Source organism: Nothoprocta perdicaria, unplaced genomic scaffold, assembly GCF_003342845.1.
Source record: "Nothoprocta perdicaria isolate Ctin4 unplaced genomic scaffold, notPer1 scaffold_25, whole genome shotgun sequence".
Lineage (NCBI taxonomy): Eukaryota > Metazoa > Chordata > Aves > Tinamiformes > Tinamidae > Nothoprocta > Nothoprocta perdicaria.
The window spans coordinates 4588093-4601217 of record NW_020455477.1 but is presented as its reverse complement, the minus strand read 5'-3'; the positions used below and the strand labels follow the sequence as shown (position 1 = coordinate 4601217).

Genomic DNA, 13125 nt, shown 5'->3' with positions numbered 1-13125 from the left:
TGGTTCCTTTTGGCAATAAAAAAGGTAATTGCCTTTGTTTCACGTACTCAGCAGTATGTGCTGCATCTGGGGGTGCTTGGCTTCCACAGGTGGGAAGGACCTGGGTTGTTAAGTGAAGCCAAGAGAAATCTTTGAAACAGTGGAGTCGGCAGAAAAGCCTTTTGGAAATCATGGCGGGGTAATCATTGAATTGTTATTAAGCCTACAGCACTTGGTGGTAATTGCCACTTTTCTAGATGCACAAACAGCTTTTGGAATAAAGAGACATCACGTAGTGGTCATAATAGGAACTGGTTAGCTGGGAGAGCCCTAGAGCTTCATAAGCTCGCACTGCTGCAAAATAGCATTGGAAACTACATCTGTTGTTTAAAGTGCAGTGATGCAAAATTGTGTAAGTGAAAAATAATAATCAAAATTAAAAAACACATTTTCCTGACTATTTATTTATTTATTTGGTATTGCAATTGCAGGAGAACTGCAGCCAGTCATAGTTCCTTAGCCCTTTTCTGTACGGTCAATCGTGGGGAAGTCTTCCTAACTCAGTTCATTTTCAGACTTTATATTCCTCAGCCTTTGGTCGCAATTTGTCTTATTTCAGCTGTCACAAAACAGATACTAACTGTGTCACATTTTTAGATTCCAGAATTTGATAACTTGTACCTGGACATGAATGGTATTATACATCAGTGTTCACATCCCAATGATGATGATGTTCACTTCAGAATTTCAGAGGATAAGATTTTTGCTGATATTTTTCACTATTTGGAAGTACTATTTCGTATTATTAAACCAAGGAAGGTTTTCTTCATGGCAGTTGATGGAGTAGCTCCAAGAGCAAAAATGAATCAGCAGCGTGGGAGACGCTTTAGGTGAGGATGTTTGTTCATGTTCTGTCTTTACCATAAATATTAAAAGAAAAGGGAAAAAAAAACCCAACAAACAAACATGATATTAAATATATCCAATGAAACATGAAATAAATTCTGAGTAGTCATGCCATTGATAGTAGATACAATTTTTAGTTAAATGAAGGCAAGGCTTATAAAATGTTGATTCTTAAAATTGTAATTCAAAACAAAAGGAAGTTTGCTTATTATATTACTTTTTCTTTGTGTATGATTTTGGGAGTGCTTATTTGTTTTTGTTTTTAATATTTTAAATATCTTAACATCTTAAATATGTAACTATCTTAAAGGAAAAGAGTACAGTATATCATTTAAAACCACTAGTTTTTTTTTTCTTGCTTAGAACATATTCTTAGAATCCTTGGTCAAGAAAGGTTAAAATCATTTTGCTTTTCTCTATTACTACTGGAGAAAAAAATTATTAGAGCTGGGTGGTATCCCAGAGTTTCTGCTTTGTTTAACATGTTACCAAGTTGCATGATACTTATTCATCTGGAATAGCATTTTCAAGTATTCCAAATGTTCCCATTGTTTCAATATTCATTTGCTTTCATCGTGATCAGTCATAGAATGATTTTCTTGATAATCTAGATACGGTAATGACAGGTTATTATCTCTACTGGGGGAGAAAAAGCAATTTTTGAGTCTTCATTTGCACCAGAGACAAGGTAGACTGTTTTTAATAATCTTCTAGAAAGCAACCATGCATATTGGGGAAGACTGTGGTTAGGGCATTACCATGAGAGTAAATTGATTTCTTCCCTCCTCTACCCTACTCCCTTTTGTTTTAGATCAGCAAAAGAAGCAGAGGACAAAATCAAGAAGGCTTTAGAAAAGGGAGAAACTCTCCCTACAGAGGCCAGATTTGACTCTAATTGTATTACACCAGGTAATATAATCTGCTAACGAATTTCAAAGAATAGATGTGAAAATAAACACTTAGAAATGGCTATTCATTTATCTTTGACACAAGTTATTTTTCTTACTGTTTTTTACTAATTTCTATCATGTGTAAGTGCAATCTTGAATGACTCTTGAAATGTTTTGTATATAACTTGTAGATTTTTGTTTTCAGGAACTGAATTCATGGCCAGATTGCACGAACATCTTAAATATTTTGTAAATATGAAGATTTCCACAGACAAATCCTGGCAAGGAGTAACGGTCTACTTATCAGGCCATGAGGTCATTGTATTCTGTTAATGATTTACTTAAAATAAATTCTTATTTAATAGCAGAACGCATACTGATGAACTTTTTTAATGCAGACTCCAGGAGAAGGAGAACATAAGATTATGGAGTTTATCAGAGCTGAAAAAGCAAAACCCCACCACGATCCAAACACAAGACACTGTCTCTACGGTTTAGATGCTGACTTGGTATGTGGAATTAAAATAAATGAGCAGTGTCTGTAATTGTGTTGTTCCTTCAAATGTCTTTGGTATATTGTAAGTATAGGAAGCACTAAAATGCTGTTAAACAAGCACATATTTTTTATTTTAAACTTTTGAATTTATAAAGAAACAGAACAATACATAAAATTTCTTGATATTTCTCATATGAACAGCAATTTTAAAATGTCGTAAAACCTTTTTAACATCTCTCTCTAACAGATTATGCTGGGATTAACAAGTCATGAAGCACACTTTGCACTCTTAAGAGAAGAAGTCAGATTTGGTGGTAAAAAATCTCAAAGGTGAACTGATTTTATCTGTTTTATTCTGTGTATGATGAAGTGATTGAAAAGATACGGAATCATCAAAACTTTTTTGTGATTTGCATTTTTAATTATAAAGTCATTGTTTACTGTTTGCTAGAAAAATGTGCATTTAGAGAAACCAACTTGTTAGGTATATGAATTAATTAGCAAGGGAAAATGAATGTTTTCAGGTCAACTGTTAAAAATCTTTAGAACTTTCGGTTTCTTGCTGCATACTCTGAATGGAGCAGCCCTGGCTGAACTGACAGTTTACATAATTGTTTAAAAAAAAAAAAAAAAACCACCCCACACCATCACCACCACCAAAAAAAACCCTGAAGGCCCTCTCTATATATCTCTGTGACTGTGCATGCAAACAAGTTACTAGAAGAATTATTAAAAAGTGGCTGTGTGCTCCTGTTCTGGGTTTGCCCATTTGAACTAATTTGTAGATTATGATCAGTCAGAAGAAAGCATTTTATTCCAGAAGTTTTCAGGTGAAACTGTTCTACAATAATTTAAATACTTAAAGCAGTTACTAATGCTGGTGAAGTCTGTCATGTTTTGGTGGTTGATGTTGGCATTTAATATTAAAACTTGGGTTTTAAGAATGTTAAAACTAAGATTGCTAAACGAATATACGTCATATTAAAAGAAAATGTCATTTTCCTACTGTTCTTTTAGGGGGAAAAAAATCCCTCCACCTTTTGGTGGACTGGTGGTATATATATACTGTGAATGAAAAGGCGAGATCTCCTAGTAGCATTTTTTTTTGTCAAACATTGCTTTGTGTATGTTCTGTTTTGTATCTGGAGAAAATTGCTCATTATAGGAATTTTGTCTGTAACTTTTTAAAAACCTGGCAAATGCACTTCTCTACTTCTGTCACTGTCACTTTAGTGAGCGTTTTATTCATGGAAAAATTGAAAACATTCAAGTAGGTTCAAATTGGCATCTGGCTCTTGGCAACTTATTGGTTGAGGGAAGTTCATTGTTTTGAATGAGGATTCTCAAGTCCAATGCTATAAAAAATAAAGGGATAAAGGACCCTTATAGGATCGCCCTGGATTTTCTAGAATTCTTTAATTGTAGCATTACTTTTAAAGTGACAGAGTTGGGTCTGATGATTCACACAGTGTAGCTCAGGCTTGGCTTACTACTTTTCATGTAGCTCTAGGTTTCATACACATGAGCTTCGGAGAGCTTTGGATCATGTCAACTGTGCTTAGGCACACATGCACACACAGTTGCTTAGGCTGGCTTGTCCTTTGAAGTGCTCTTAGATAGCTATAGTATCTAAAAGTTGAAATAGTCCTTTCCAGTATAAAGCATATCAAAGTCTTCAGTTTGCTAATCTTAATAACCTTTTTGGTTCGGGTATTAGCTAATTTTAGTGAAGAGAAGGAAAAATGAATATATACTGATTTACTTATGCCAGAAATTAAGAGTAGATTTTTCATTTTTGCACTATGATATCATGTTTTAAAGCTACTAAAGTATGCATTTTGAGAATAGTTTTAAACTTTCAAACTGAGCTTTTTTAGCAGAATTTCAGAAGTCTGAGGATTTCAATGCCTATATAAGCTAGTTGATTTAGACATGAAGCTTTGTGCTGTACATGTACTCAGACTAGTTCTGTAGTATCAGAAGAAGTATAATGATGTGAGGTTAGGTGAAGTTGTCCCTTCTTTCAGAGAATAGGATAATTTCCTAGTAGCTAGTTATAATAACACAGAACTAGGCAAAGCTACTAGGTTTTCTGTAAACTAGCTGTTTTCCATAGAGTGCAGTCACATGTGCTGTTTAGAGGATTCTAAGGCAAAATTTTTTAGACTCAACTTTAAACATAAAATAATGCATAAATAACATTTTTATTTATGTCTTCTGAAAAAATACAATCCTAGTATAATTGTGTTTTTAGATAACTTTGAACTTATTAATTACATATTTTGAAAGTATTCATAAATAATTGATTTAATACTTTAAATAAATTTACAGAGCATGTGCACCAGAGGAAACCACATTTCATTTACTACACTTATCACTAATGAGAGAATATATTGACTACGAATTTTCACCAGTAAAAGTAAGTTCTAATGGAATAGTGAGTAAAAAAAAATGTGAACACTTTGTATGTAAACATCATGTCCTTATTTTTATTTTATCTTTTTTTTTTTTTCAGGACAAAATATCCTTTGAATATGACATAGAAAGGATAATAGATGATTGGATCTTAATGGGTTTCCTTGTAGGCAACGATTTTATCCCTCATCTACCTCATTTACATATTAATCATGATGCACTGCCGCTACTTTATAGAACATACATGGCCATCTTGCCAGAATTGGGAGGTAAGTAGGAGTGGAAAAAAATGACTATGGAGAAATATAACTATGAAACAGACTAGGGTTAAGTATAAAGGTTAAATTTAAGTACCATTTTTCTAATATTACAATAATGTCTGATAATCCTATCTGAAGTATAGTTTTAATCAAAAGCAATTTTTTCTTCTTTTCCAGTCTTCAGCTGTCTCCATGACTATTTGCATTTTCGAAAATATTGTGTTTTTTTTATTGTGGAATGGGAAAGAACAAACGCATCCCTGAGCTTTACTGTTGTTTTAACCTTCTAATAGAGTCTCTGAAAGATACAAAATCTTGTCATTTACCAAAAGATTACTGTTTAATACACCATTGTTATGGTAGTTAGATTTGAACGTGGATGGGTTTTTTATTGTTTGTTTTTACTGCTTTTGCTTTTTTTTCTAGGGTGATTTTAGCAAAGTAAATATATCTTCAAGCACTGGCTTGTTCCGTATGCTGGTTGAGAAGGTGGATTTGCACTAAATAGTGCAATAAATAGAAGTCTTGTATTTTCTGTTAAGGGAATTAGTGTGGTTGCTCACCATATACTATTTTCTGTAGAACATCAGGGATAGTGAATGAAGAATAACTCCATGTATGTAGAATTAAAGTATAAAGAACTGTAGTCTCTTGGTTTTATTCAGAAAAGCCTCCTTAAAGAAGCATGGAAACCAATATTGTAGACTTTTTTTTTTTAATTATTTTTTGGTTAAAATATTATGAAGGGTGTTGGCAGGAATAATTGTGCAACTGCTGCAGTTTATTGATCTTCATCATTTTAGAAAACTTAGTATTGTAATGCCTTTAGCTGGCAAGGTTGCATTGTAATATTTATACTGTTTCTAAATTGCAGTTTTAAACCTCATTTAGATTTTAATAAAAGGAAAAACAAAAACAACAAAAAAACACATTTTGTTTTCTAAACAGGTTACATAAATGAAAATGGACATCTGAACTTAAAACGCTTTGAGAAGTATCTTTCAAGATTGTCAGATGTGAGTAACTTGGTAATTGTACTGTGTAGAAAGGTATTGTTCCTTATACAAAAAATCCATTTAGTGCCCTAAAACATATCATGCAGTTTTGATGAACTGCTAAAAGACTATGTTTACAGTTGGTAGCATCAACTCTTTTATCTGGTCAGTTGTCACCTGATCTTATAAGAGGAAAAAAGAAAATCTTGAGTATTTATGTACTAACTAGCACTGAGTAAGAATTCATGGTAGAACCATTAACCATTGACTAATAAGCAGCAATAATGAGTAAAGTATTCTCCAGGAAGCATCATTCTTTGCTTCCCCTGCTTGACTGAATTTTAATTTCTTGTGGGTGGAAGAAGTCTTTGTAGATCCTGAGTACAGCATTTTTTGCAAGTTTTTAATAGAGATTACTGTTTGGAAGCAGTGAAGTATTGAAATCTGGGCAGCAGCATTCTTCATGAAACAATACTAACTGTCATTCGGGAGGAATCCTGTGAAGTGCTCTGCATTAGTCCATCCTAGACATGAGAAGTAGTGTAGATCAGTCCATAGAAGTGGCAGTGCCATGGCCCTTTGCTAAACTCAAAAGGAGAATATTCACCTGCTTCTGCCTGAGAATCTTAAAACAGGGCTGATCTGTTAGCATTAGATATGTTGCAAAATACTATGTTGCTCAGATCCTGTGTACTTCTATTGTTTGTAAAAGTTATTAACTCTTTTTGTTACCTATTGCTACCTGATAGAAAGAAAATAGGACTTGCATATATGTTATAGTTTCCAAGAAAAAGAAGCTGATCATGTTAATCTCTTAGATTAGTTGTAGCTTGAGGGCAAAATACTTGTGTACTAATGGTTGTAATCTAATGCACTCATTAAAAATGTTGCTAATTTAAATTTAATCTAGATTCTGTTGTCCCTCTAGTATTTCTGTGTTAACTTTAATCTTTCTGTGCAGTTTGATCGTGAACACTTCAGTGAAGTCTTTGTAGACTTAAAGTGGTTTGAAAGTAAAGTAGGCAATAAATACCTCAATGAGGCAGCTGGTGTTGCAGCAGAAGAAGCCAGAAACAATAAACAAAAGAAACATAAGGTTAGTGTTTTGTGTGTCTAGTTCTGGAAACAAGAATGTTGTTATTTCTATCAAAACAATAATATACCTGTTGCTGTAATTTAAATTTTTTAAAAGTCGAATGGTGTAAGTCTCAAATTGTGAGTTTTGGGGTTCTTTTGTTTTTATGATTTGGAGATGAAAATAATAGTAGAATGTAACATTTGAGGCATTGCCTGTATGCTTGTTGGTCATGAGCGATGAAATGGTTGTCAAGGTCAAGTTCTTTCTGTTTGTTTATTTTCTACTACATCTTGCAAAGCCTTAACTTAACTTATTTTGGCAACTTGCCTGGACCTGTACCACTGCAAAGCTTCTGGGTGAACTGTAGTTAAACTTGCTAAGCTTTAAAATTTTACTTCTCAATGCAGAGTTTGCTGGAAGTTTCTTAAATTTCTCACACTGATTGATCATTTGTACACATTGAATCCATAGTCTTGCTATTGGCCAACTCTTTGGCAGTGAATAAACATCAGATTGATTGATTGTGAGCTGTATCAGATTCATTACAAATTTGCAGTTCTATACATAACTAAACAGCAGGCAACAACATGTTTTTTAGAAAGTTCCTTTCTCTGTTTTTTTGTATCTGGCCTGCTCTCATGTTTTTTAATTTGTTTTTCTTTTTTGTTGTTGTTTTCCTGCTGCACATTTGCTGTCCTTCAATTTATGCCTTGCAGTGGTCATATTTTTCAATGATAGTGCAGCAGTACCAGTAGGAAATTCCTTCAGGTTTAATCTGTCATCACATATCATTGCACTGAAGAACAGGACAGTTGGAAACTTGTAAGAGCTAGCTTTCCTATGATAAGCTAAATACTAGATTATCTATGATAAGATGTGCTGTATGCTGTTTTGTTTTCTTGTTTGCCAGAGAAGTTTGGAGTAGCTATATAGTTAACTACCCATCTTGACTGGTCCTCTGAATGGTAGTGACAGTCAAGAGCTTACCTATCTCAGGTATAAGGGAAGAGGGCCTATTTAATGACTTTTGCTTATTGAAAGCTAGTCAATGCTCTACATAAGAGTGTGTAGCATAAGAATTAAGTAGTTATTTTGCCTGCATGAGTCTGCAATGTTTCTTCTGCCCTTATTTCCCAGAAAAGTGATCTGAACTTGGTTAAAATGACCAGATTTTAAACAAAATGAAACGCAAAGATGGTTGAGGTTTATTTGATATGTATGTTCTTTTGTCAGATGTTTAAGGATTTAATAATTTTCCTCAAGCAATTACAATGAAGGATTTTTTTTAGGAGATAATATTAGAAAGAAATAATCAGACATATGTATCATGATTACAGTATTTAGAGTTGCAGCCTATATGATTATGAATTAAATATGTGCATGTTTATATTTACTTCACCTTAAATATTAATTTAATAGGCTCAGGAAAATTCTATATGTTTGGCTGCTCTAGAAAAAAATGAAGATGAAGCTATGACCTCAAAAAGTAAGGACTCTCTTTTTATCCTCTTGGACAGTATTTTCATCCTTAAATTAAAGGAATGAATGAATAAATCTCAAAGTGTTTATTTAAAATTATTTGCCTAGGTGTTTTGCTGTACAGATTGGGATGAATGAACAGATTTGCTGTTTTACAATTTTGTATGATTTTTAGGGCAGTTGATTGTGTTTTTAAGCACACTCCACTTGTAAGAAATGTCTTCTATTCCTATAATGGCATGATGTCATTGTACAATATTTATAGATCTGTGACACTAGACAGTGTTGTTAAATTATCATATTTTTTTATAAAATATTTAAAATTTAAAAATATATTTTTATGTTCTCTTACTCTTCTTTGTTGTTATAAATAGACTATAAACAGTGTCCCTATCTAAATTTAAAACGAAAAGAAATCCAGCCTTCTTCCAGTTATTTTTTGTTTGATGTTTTGTGGTCCTTTGTGTACAAGCAAAAAACAAGTACTTTAACTGAATTGAGGAATAAAGTTAAAGCATCAAGTGAAAATAAATGTCTGGAAATCAGGACATCTTTTTTTCAAGCACCTTATTTTAGCAGAGAAGTTAATGCTAAGACAGTTTTTCCTGACTTCTTTTCTAGATACATTGGAGGATGAACCAGAAGATGATGATCTTTTTGAAACTGAGTTTAGGCAATACAAGAGAACTTACTACATGACTAAGATGGGTGTAGAAGTAGTTTCTGAGTAAGTCTATGCTGAATTACTTTTTTTAAGCACCAAAGACAAGTCTTTCCTTATGTGTAATGTAAGTCAGGATATTCATCCATGCTGAACGCAGAAGAGAACTCTTGGCAGTGACTGTAGCTATGATGTTTCTGGCTGATGCAAAAAGACATAAGTCAGGTTTTCGTAACAAGTATTTGAGGGCCAGAGAAAGAATACATCAATACTGAATAGTCTAGAAAGCTGTGTGTTTAATAGATTCCCAGAATGTTCTACCTTATGTACAAAGAGGTAAGTCGTTTTTATATTTGTATAGCTAATACTTACCCTCTCTGTTTAAGTGACTTCCTGGCTGACCAAGCTAAATGTTATGTCCAGGCAATACAGTGGATTTTGCACTATTATTACCATGGAGTTCAGTCATGGAGCTGGTAAGAAAAATGCAATTTTCACATTTAATGTTTGAAACGTTTAATATAGTTCTGCGCATTTCTGATTAGTAAACACTGCAGCACTGCGATTAACTGAACAGTTTTTCTTCTGTAGGTATTATCCTTATCATTATGCACCTTATCTGTCAGATATTCGCAACATCAGTGAACTCAAAATCAAATTTGAACTGGGAAAACCTTTCATGCCATTTGAACAGCTTCTTGCTGTACTTCCAGCAGCTAGCAAAGCCTTGTTACCTAAATGTTACCAGGTAGGGATGGAATTTAATGGTCCACTCATCTTTGGTTTTTTTTTTTAAGTTTATCTTGAAGAGGTTCTTTTATATATGTGTGTGTGTAAATATATTTTTACATATTCTCTTAGTTATCGCTATAGTCTACCTCTAAATTTAGATATGCCGTTAAATACTTCTATTTCTTACTATCTTTCATACATTGTAAATTAAGTTAAGTCAAATTAAGTAAATTAAGTACAAAATTGCTCCCTAAGTTCCATAAGTAATTTCTGCACTGAATAGTTAAACAGTAGATGTTTAATTCCTCTTCAGATTTGAGTTGGCTTCAGTATCAAAATTCTTTTATCTCTTCCTGAATTAGTATTAAATTGTCTATGAAATTATTTGATCTTTCTATTGTGTTTTTTTTAGCATTTGATGATTAGTCAAGACTCTCCTATTATAGAATATTATCCACCAGATTTTAAAACTGACCTAAATGGCAAACAGCAAGAGTGGGAAGCTGTAGTATTAATCCCATTTATTGATGAGGTGAGTTCTTTTAGCACTTGATATCTATAAAAGCTTACGTACAAATGTCTTGCCAGTCTCATTACTTTATCTAGTTCTTTTTGAATTGCAGTTAAATGGAAGTTTAATGAACTTTTGATAAGACCATGAAAACGTATAAATGTTTATAGTCTGGAAACTGAAGGCTAGGTTAAGTTTTCACAAGCATATTTTGCTTTGACTGGGAAAAGATTTGGGTAAGGAATATGGGCTTTCTTTTGGTTGTTTCTTCTTGGTTTTAGGCAGATAATTGTTTAAGACTTTTTAAAATTCCTTTCTTAAAAGCATAAAAATTCCGTTCTTAAGAGCATAAAAATTCCTTTTCTAAAAGTAAAAGAATAAAAAATATAGCGTCTGTAAAACCTTTAGGAACTTTTAGAAACATTTTTGGAAATATCTTCATCCTCCAAAGCTATTCCACTGTAACTGTCTGGCATTCCTGGTAGCAGGACACAAGGAAGGGGAGACTGCATTTAATGATCATGTTAACCAGAAAAGTGCATGCATCCACCTTCCTAGGACAGAAATTTTTATGAACGTTTTTGTTGCCAGTTTCACCTATATTTATTTCTTTTAAATTTAGAAACGGCTCCTGCAGGCCATGGAATCATGTAATAAGTGCCTAAAGGAAGAGGAGAAACGAAGAAATACTCACAGTGCTTGCTTAATGTACTGGTATGACAAAGATACAGAGTTCAAATACATGTCACCGTGGCCAGAAAAATTCCCTGCAATAGAAAGGTGTCATTCCAGGTAAGATTGATGTGACTATTTTAAAATAGACAAAAAATGGTTACATATTTGTTCTAGCATTTTAGCCAACGTTTGTATCTGCAGATGAATGCATAGAAATATTTTGAACATCACTTGTTGTGGGCAGCACAATAAAATTACTTGTCTCGTTTCTTCAGGCTTCACTTTGCAAAACAGATGAACCAAAGTTATATCAGCAAGAGCACTTGAGAGAATTATTAAACTTTGTGTAATGCAAGGTGAAAGACTGGTATAAATATTGAATGGTAGTGGTAATTTATCAGCACCTTAATTCCAGAGTGTTTGTCAACCATTGTAAATGTCAGGATCTGAGTCCTATGCAGCGAATTAAATAAAAGTGTTTTTCTTATTTTCCTCCCACTGAAAGCAAGCATCTTTCTTTAATACCAGCTAAGGTGTCAAGACTAAGTGGAAATAAAACATTAATAGTAATTAAACATAAGCAAAATGATGGATGTGGAGTGGAGGAGGAATTCTGTTGCAAGAATGCATTAATGAAGAATAAAGTATCATAGAATCATTAGAGTTGGAAAAGACCTTCAAGATCGAGTCTAACCATAAACTCTTTGAGACACCCAACCTGCTCAACAAAATAGCATGCAATGAAATAGCATGGATTTCATAACCCGTTGTGCAGGATTTTATACAAATGGCTCAAATTAATTGCCATTTTATCAGAAAGCCAAAGAGTATGCCAGTTTGATAAAGTACAAAATTGCTTTCCTAGAGCCAAAGGTGAATTTGTATAAGGACAGTTTGTTTATTTTTTAGGTATAAAACAATTCCTTTGGATGCCTGGCATGTAGAAATAACCCACAATAAAATAACTAAAATCAACAAGAGTGCATTATATTTCTGTGGATTTCCTACTTTAAAGCACATTAAACATAAGGTAAATGACTTTTCTACTCCAATATTTTTATTTAATAAATTACCACAGAAGATTTCAAATAAGTTTCATGTACTTTCTTTTTTTCTTTCCTTACACAGTTCTATCTTAAAAAAAGTGGTGTACAGGTGTTTCAGCAAAGCAGCCATGGAGAAAATATGATGTTAGAAATCATAGTTGATGAGAATCCACAAGAGCAGGTAAGTACAAGCAACAATCAAATCTGATATTTTGGTTCTTTATTGGTAATGCATTAGAAGAGAAAAATATTTGGAGTAATACTAAAATGGCAAAAAATTCAAAAAATACAGCAAGCATTTCTTAAAATCTCCTGTTTAAATAATAAAATAATCTACTGGTTAAATCATAAAAATGACTCTAGATTTTTTTTTAAATTGTTTAATTAGTAATATTTTGATTTCAATTTGAGCTCTAGGTGTTAAGGTTGTCAAAATTAATTTTTGTTAATTTATACTACATAGGCTTATAAGTAGATGATTTTGCCTCCCATTTCATATGGTGAAACATAATTGTATGCCCCAAAATGAGTGAGTGAATGAACTGCTGGAGTAAGAAATCTGAAGGGTCTTAGCTGCCAACCCAAAGTTGAGACTGTAACGTGGGAATTTTCTTGATGTATGTTTAGACTTTAGGTACTGCTTCTTTATTGCAGTAAGATGCAAAAGTAGAATCTATAAAACAAAGTATTTCAGCAATCTCAAAATACATTTTCAGTCTGAGTATTGTAATTCCCAGAGATACATATAGTTTAAAGTGATTTAGCAAAAGACACAGAAGTGTAATCCGGAAATGGAAGCACAAACTTTAAAATTAACATGTGACAAATGTAAAAAGCCTCACCTGAAATATGATATTCACTTCTAAAAAGTGAAATAGTTTTCATGATTTCTAGACAGATAGTATATGTAGATGATATCAAAATAAAATTAAATAAGCTAAAAAGCTTTTTTTGTCTGCAAGAAATGTTCTTTAAATAGAGTAATTATAAATGCAAATACAT

At 32.8% G+C, this 13125-nt stretch overlaps 1 protein-coding gene across 1 annotated transcript in view; it reads left to right on the top strand.

Annotated features, from left to right (window-relative positions):
• Nucleotides 1-13125, top strand: part of XRN1 (5'-3' exoribonuclease 1) — a 33369-nt gene that overhangs the window by 1876 nt on the left and 18368 nt on the right. Inside the window, exons 2-18 of the mRNA XM_026040082.1 lie at nt 637-869; nt 1697-1794; nt 1981-2090; nt 2174-2284; nt 2519-2601; nt 4603-4690; nt 4787-4955; nt 5895-5962; nt 6903-7037; nt 8439-8505; nt 9120-9225; nt 9546-9635; nt 9751-9907; nt 10304-10423; nt 11025-11194; nt 11987-12107; nt 12206-12304. Of these exons, the coding sequence (XP_025895867.1) occupies nt 637-869; nt 1697-1794; nt 1981-2090; nt 2174-2284; nt 2519-2601; nt 4603-4690; nt 4787-4955; nt 5895-5962; nt 6903-7037; nt 8439-8505; nt 9120-9225; nt 9546-9635; nt 9751-9907; nt 10304-10423; nt 11025-11194; nt 11987-12107; nt 12206-12304 (2025 nt within the window). The remainder of the gene's footprint in view (nt 1-636; nt 870-1696; nt 1795-1980; nt 2091-2173; nt 2285-2518; nt 2602-4602; nt 4691-4786; nt 4956-5894; nt 5963-6902; nt 7038-8438; nt 8506-9119; nt 9226-9545; nt 9636-9750; nt 9908-10303; nt 10424-11024; nt 11195-11986; nt 12108-12205; nt 12305-13125) is intronic.